This window comes from Babylonia areolata, chromosome 18 (genome assembly GCF_041734735.1).
Source record: "Babylonia areolata isolate BAREFJ2019XMU chromosome 18, ASM4173473v1, whole genome shotgun sequence".
In the NCBI taxonomy this organism is placed as follows: domain Eukaryota; kingdom Metazoa; phylum Mollusca; class Gastropoda; order Neogastropoda; family Buccinidae; genus Babylonia; species Babylonia areolata.
In genome coordinates, this window is record NC_134893.1 from 7,680,717 (window position 1) to 7,688,216 (window position 7,500).

General features: G+C 44.1%; 1 protein-coding gene across 1 annotated transcript in view; it reads right to left on the bottom strand.

Moving 5' to 3' along the window:
* The window catches only part of LOC143291883 (sodium/calcium exchanger 1-like), a 37,077-nt gene that overhangs the window by 13,302 nt on the left and 16,275 nt on the right, over positions 1-7,500 (bottom strand). The window contains exons 4-7 of the mRNA XM_076602013.1: positions 6,190-6,357; positions 4,825-5,021; positions 2,567-2,808; positions 1,006-1,238 (exon numbers count right to left, since the gene is read on the bottom strand). Coding sequence (XP_076458128.1) covers positions 1,006-1,238; positions 2,567-2,808; positions 4,825-5,021; positions 6,190-6,357 — 840 coding nt within the window. The remainder of the gene's footprint in view (positions 1-1,005; positions 1,239-2,566; positions 2,809-4,824; positions 5,022-6,189; positions 6,358-7,500) is intronic.

The window sequence follows — 7,500 nt, forward strand, 5'->3', positions numbered from 1 at the left end:
TCACAATTCTGACGACGGAAGCTAAAGGTTGGGTCATTCAGACACCCACTTGACATCCGAGGGGTCTATGTAGAGGAGAAGAGAGGACTGGCCGTACTGAGTGAGTTAATGCTATGGAGGAAGAGATATGAAGCATAGAGTAAGTATAGGTTTGGGGAGTTAAACAATTTCGGTCCAACCAACAGCAGGGCGCTTCCAAACAACGTGACCCAGGAGACTGGTTTTAATGGAGAATGGAGATCTCTTCAAGAAATACATTGGACAAACCAGGGACCACAACAGAAAGATGTTGATGAATGAATGTAGGATTTGTGGAATGGATGGGTGAGAGATGGGGAATTAAACATGGCTGAAAAAAAACAACAGGAAAAAAAAACAAAAAAAACAAGGGAGTAATCTGCTCAAGTGATGGATCCTATGGATGGGGAACTCATCGAAAACCGACAAAGGATCTTCCCAAAAGTTTTTAAAAAATCGCATGCAAAAGTGACATGTTTCGCTCCTATATGCGAAAGAAAGACTTCGTAGCCATCCTCGTATGAAGGTGGAACTTCCCAAAAGGTTTTTTGTTTTTTTTAAATCGCATGCAAAAGTGAAATGTTTCCTCCTACATGCGAAAGAAAGATTTCGTTGCCATCCTCGTATGGAGGTGGTGGTCCGGTATATGATTTAGCGCAATGACAAAAAGTAGATGCGAATTTGTTTCATTCGGTGCGAATTTCTCATGCGACTTTCGCATTGGTTTTTTTGGGGTCTATAGAAATTCACCTAAAAATACCCAGCACATAAGAATGCGCGCCTCTCCCCCCCCCCTCCCCCCCCCCCCCCCCCCCCCCCCCCACACACACACACACACATTCACACTCTCACCCCACTCTATCCACCCACCCACTTATCTACCCACTACACCCTGTCCCCCACCCCTCCCCCACGACTTTCCAACACACTTCCCAACCACCACCCCCTCCGCCCCCCACCCCCACCCCCCCAAACCCAAGAACTCACCTGAATCCCGATGATGCCCACACAGACGCTCTTGGAGGTCTCCCCGTGCTGGAAGGTGACTTTCCCGGAGTCTCCCACGTACTCCTGTCCAGCCTTAGCGCTGAGGTCCTTGGTCCTCCAGCTGACCGTCACCTCGCCGTCGGCCCCGTTCACCCTGTTGATGGTCAGCTGGGCCTGCTCCGCGCTCTCCTTCACGATGTACGACGGCTTGGAGAACTCCACCTTGCCCGGCTCTGGACACACAGGGCATAAAAAAATTATATATATATATATATATATATATGAATCTACTGACCATTGTCATTTGTAACTCTTCAGGTAAGCTGTTCCTTTGCATTTCATATATAGATTATAGTTATGGAATCTAAAAGGGATGACTGGATGACTTTCCAGTAAAAAAAAAAAAAAAAAAAACGATAAAAGGGTTTCTAGAAAAAGAAGAGAGAGAGAGAGAGAGAGAGAGAGAGTGTGTGTGTGTGTGTGTGTGTGTGTGTGTGTGTGTGTGTGTGTGTGTGTGTGTGTGTGTGTGTGTGTGTGTGTGTGATTTTATCATTCTGAAGAACGAAACGTCAGGCCGTGTTCCCATGGACTTTATTCTGTTTCTCTCAAGCTTTCGCCCTAGACTTGGGCTTCATCGGGGTGTCCTGTCCAACTCACATAATGACCTAAGTAAGTCGACATCAATATACGCCAACACACGCCCACTAACCCCTCCCCCTCCCTTCCCCTTTCCTCCAACGTCACATACACCTACGTCCTCACCATCACCACCACCCCACACACACCACCCACTAACCCCTCCCCCTCCCTTTCCCTTTCCTCCAGCATCACATACACCTACGTCCTCACCACCACCACCACCACCCCACACACACCACCCACTAACCCCTCTCCCTCCCTTCCCCTTTCCTCCAACGTCACATACACCTACGTCCTCACCATCACCACCACCACCCCACACACACCACCCACTATTCCCTCCCCCTCCCTTTCCCTTTCCTCCAACGTCACATACACCTACGTCCTCACCACCACCACCCCACACACACCACCCACTATTCCCTCCCCCTCCCTTTCCCTTTCCTCCAACGTCACATACACCTACGTCCTCACCACCACCACCCCACACACACCACCCACTATTCCCTCCCCCTCCCTTTCCCTTTCCTCCAACGTCACATACACCTACGTCCTCACCACCACCACCACCCCACACACACCACCCACTATTCCCTCCCCCTTGCTTATTTATCATCATTGTTTTCTTATTTATTTATTTATTATTATTATTATTTTATTATTATCATCATTACTACTACCTTTTTTATATCATAATTATTATTTATTTATTTATGTAAGCTTATCTATTATTTATTCACCTTTTTTTCTCTCTCAAGGCCTGACTAAGCGCGTTGGGTTACGCTGCTGGTCAGGCATCTGCTTGGCAGATGTGGTGTAGCGTATATGGATTTGTCCGAACGCAGTGACGCCTCCTTGAGCTACTGAAACTGAACACTGAAACCCTCCCCCTCCCTGCCCCTTTCCTCGAAACATCACCTACCGTCATCATTGACGATGGTGACCTGGTTGATGGACACCTTGCCGATGATCAGGTCCTGCTCCGAGCTGCCGTTGGGGTCGTGGCACAGCTTGACGTAGAAGAACTCGTCAGGCTCCCACACGTCGTCGTCGACGATCTCCACGAAGACGTCCTTGAGGCTGTCGTTGGCCTTGAAGTTCACCAGCTTCTTCACCGGCTTGTAGTCCTCCCCGGCCTCCGCTGTGCCGTCAATGGTCTCCACGCTGAGGTATTTCGTAATACATGCATGTATATGAATGTGTATTGTGTGTGCGTGTGTTTATGTAAGTTTGTGCCTGCCTATGTGTGCGTATGTGTTAGGGTAGCTGTTAGATACACATGTATGTTAAAATGTATGTATGCAGTGTGTGTGTGTGTGTGTGTGTGTGCGTGTGTGTGTGTGTGTGTGTGTGTGTGTGTGTGTGTGTGTGTGTGTGTGTGTGTGTGGTCACATTTTGGTGTGTGTATGTAACATAGATATAATGTTTTATGTTAACAAAAGCGTTTTTGTAAAGCACCTAGAGCAGATTTCTGGATAGTGTGCTATATAAGTATCCATTATTATTATTATTATTATCATTATTATTAATAGCATTAATAATAATAATGAGGAGGAGGAGGATGGAGGAGGAGGAGGATGATAATGAGGGTAATGATGATGGTAAAATTCTAACAATGAAAATGATAATCATAATAAGAAGAATAGCAATACATGATTATAACAATTATAATCAAAGTAGCGATCATAATCATTATCGTATTCATAATAACTTGGTACTTATATAGTGCGCCCTCCTAATACAATCCGCTTTAAGCGCCTGAAAACAACACCCACCAAAATGATGGCCACTTCGTGTCGAAGATGATGACAAGAACAATGGATGAGACAGATATATTAGTATTTCTCTTTTCATCACAACAGATTTCTCTGTGCGAAATTCGGGCTGCTCTCCCCAGGGTGAGCAAGTCGCTACACTACAACGCCTCCCTTTTTTTCTTCTTTTTGTTGTTTTTTTGTTTTGTTTTTTGTTTTTCCAATCGAAGTGGATTTTACTACAGAATTTTGCCAGGAAGAATCCTTTTGTTGCCGTGGGTTCTTTTACGTGCACTAAATGCATGCTGCACACGGGACCTCGGTTTATCGTCTCATCCGAATGACTGGCGTACGGACCACCACTCAAGGTCTAGTGGAGGGGGAGAAAATATCGGCGGCTGAGCCGTGATCCGAACCAGCGCGATCAAAGTCTCTCGCTTTCCTTGACGGACGCGTTACCTCTTGGCCATCACTCCACTGAGTGGCCACCACAAGCCTGTGAGGAAATGCTGAACTCAACCTAACCCTTGACATTTGTAACTCTTCTGGAAAGCTGGTCCTTTGCATTTCATATAGAGAATGTGGAAACTAAAAGAGATGACTGGTTGACCTTACAGTAAAGTGGGCAGGCAAATAAAAATGAGGATTAAAAAAAAAAAGGTTTCTAGAAAAAAAGAAATAGTAATCACGGTTTTGCGCGTTGGATAATTTATTAAGGTTTGATGTCGTGATGGGTTCAAACGTTAATGATACATCTGACCTTTGCAGAAGGGTGTTACACACACAACAAATTGTTGATCGCAGTTTTGTTCAGAGAACCACTTATCCGTTTCAAAAAGACGCATAAATCATGTATTGTTGCCTAAAAAAAAACTTTAAGAAAAATTCATTTTAAGTCTATTAACATTTGATAGAATCTGGAACTTTATTGCTCACCTGTTTCAAAATCCTACCGACGACCATTCGAATGTCAACGTTAAAGAGAATCTACACACTTACATAAACTATGCATGGTACTTTTTAATTTCGTTGCGTTGACCTCGAAATGTGTGTAAAGAATCATACAAAAACAGGCCAACAAACAACAGAAAAGCATGTCATTTCTAACACACACACACACACACACACACACACACACACACACACACACACACACACACACACACACATACAGTATTTTGACTCAACCAAAGTACAGATAAACAACACACACGTTTTAATTTTCAACGCACGCAAAACCTTTGAACTCAACCAAAACATACAAATTTTTGTTTTGTCTTGTTTTGTTTTTTGTTGTTGTTTTTTGTTGTTGTTGTTGTTTTGTGTTGTTGTTTTTTTCTTTTTACAAAACACAGAGCAACAAACTACACACTGAAGCCAAAGGGGTATACAAAACGAAATCTGAGCATCAGCCGGCCACACATACCCGACAGAGATCTCCTTCTCCATGTTGCCATAGCGACGTATTCCCAGTCTGACCTGACCTTCGTTCTCCAGCACGGCGCACGTGGCGCTCGTGAACTCCACCACGGCCTTGTCCAGAAACTGGGCCGGGTCAGGGGCGCTCATGGACATCTTTCGCACCGACTCTGCGTTGGTCTGCGTGCGAATCTTCTCGAACAGCTGGACAGTTTGGACAGTAAATAGTTGTATGTCGTAAATAGTCCATTCATTTTTCAGTCAATTTATAAGTTTGCACTCTCTCTCTCTCTCTCTCTCTCTCTCTCTCTCTCTCTCTGTGTGTGTGTGTGTGTGTGTGTGTGTGTGTGCTCTCTCTCTCTCTCTCTCTCTCTGTGTGTGTGTGTGTGTGTGTGTGTGTGTGTGTGTGTGTGTGTGTGTTTGTGTGTCTCTCAGAACAACGGCAGATGTGTAAGTCGGCCAAAGTGCTAATATCTTCACCGTTGGAAAATAAAGATTGATTGATTGATTGATTAATTAATCAATCAATCAATCAATTAATTCTCTCTCTCTCTCTCTCTCTCTCTCTCTCTCTCTCTCTCTCTCTGTTTGTGTGTCCCTTAGAACAACGGCAGATGTGTAAGTCGGCCAAAGTGCTAATATCTTCACCGTTGGAAAATAAAGATTAATTAATTGATTAATTAATTAACTAATCAGTATTAATCAATTCATTCATTCATTCATTTATTCATTCATTCATTCATTCATTCTCTCTCTCTCTCTCTCTCTCTCTGGGGATGGGGGTGTGTGGGGGGTGAGAGTGTTTCCAAATATTCAGTCAATCAGGTGATTTTTTTTTATGTCCGTCAGTGTAATTAGTTGTTGTTGGTTTTTTTTGTTTTGTTTTGTTTTGTTTTTTTAGATATTAACAGATCGGTTTGCATCTTATCTAACCGATCTGTCACCCAACATTAGCTTGCTAGCTTCGCTTTATGTGTCTTGCTCGTGCGACGAAACAAAAACCGGCTCCTTTTTTTATGATCGTTTCACTGTTACTGCTGCTACTACTGCCTTTACATCTCTACTAACATTATCATTATCACGCCGAGAAAAGGAGCGAAGATAACAATGGCAGTGATAATGATGATAATAATACGCTACAAATATTAGTTTCGATGTTACTGATATCATCAATATAATCAACAATAAGCTCATTTCAACACAGATAGACACACTCACAGACAGACACACACAGACACACACACACACAGACACACACACACACACACACACACACACACACACACACACACACACACACACACATTTACTTAAAAACCACAACGTTCCACCCCTTTCTATTCCCAAACTGCCCACACTCCCATCCCAGTACCTCATCAAAGGTGGAGTTGACCCTGGGCACCAGACGGTGTCCACCCGTCAGGGAACGGGTGGCGTTCACCCGGTACCAACCTGACCTCTTGGGCTGCTCAGCCATCATCTTGGCCGCTACGATCTTCGCCGTCTCCTCTTCCGACAGCTTGGCTTCCTTCTGGAACTCCTGAAAACACGAGTGTGAGGGTGGGAAGAAGATGATGAGAGAAAGCTCTTTTAACACCTTGACTGCTGCTAATATGTTTTTCGTCAAAGGAGGGCTGGCACCTCATTGAGATAAGACAGAGCGTACAGGTCATGAAGACAGTCACCATTCTTTATTTGGAATTCTTCCACTTTGGGTTACATCAACTTTGTTCAGCAACATCAATTATATCATTGAAATGTCCTTGTAAAAATATGATATGATGAAGTTAAAACTAATGCTACACTGATTACATTTATTCCACTAAGGTTCAGCAGTCGATGGGTTATTCAAAAGTATGTGAAAGTCGACAAATTGCCGGAGCGTGCGACCAACAACCAAAGATCAATGGACTCGGTATTGAGGAGCTGTACTTTTAGACCTTTGATCTCCAAGGGCGAGAAGAAAACATAGATACAAGAATCAGCATGAAATTAGTGTGAAGAGGTGGGGGGGGGGGAAGGTAACCATGATGACGAAGATAACGATGATTTTTGCCGTCCTCGGGAAGATGATGATGGGGCACTTGAAAGGCATGCTACATACGATGCATTATCGGGAAAGAAGAAAAGAGGAGGAGAAGGAGAGTAATAAGACTAAGAAGAAGAAGCGACGGCAGCAGATACGAGGGTCATTCAATAAATAAGGTGAATTTTTCGGTATAAGGACTTCTAATACAGATAGAAGCTTACTTTTTTCTTCTTTTTTTTCAACGTCACACACTTTTCCCATCTGTGCACAAGCTTCCGTATTCCCTCAGCGTAAAAATCTTTGGACTGATGTCTCAGCCAGTCGCTCACAACACTTTTGACTTCATCGTCACTTTCAAACTTCGTGCCTCTCGTGAACGCTTTCAAGGGACCAAACAGGTGAAAGTCTGAAGGGGCAAGGTCTGGGCTGTAAGGGGGATGAGGGAGCAGTTCCCAGCCCAGCTCGTTGATGGTCATTGACTGATTTGATCACCTCAGGAGACCTCACTTCTGTAGGCCTTCCAGGCCTGTCTTCATCCTCAACACTGCTCCGTCCTTCTTTAAACAATTTAGCCCACTTGTAGACATTTTTTCGGCTGAAACATGTGGCACCATACACAGTTGACATTCTCCTATGAATTTCAACTGGTTTGCA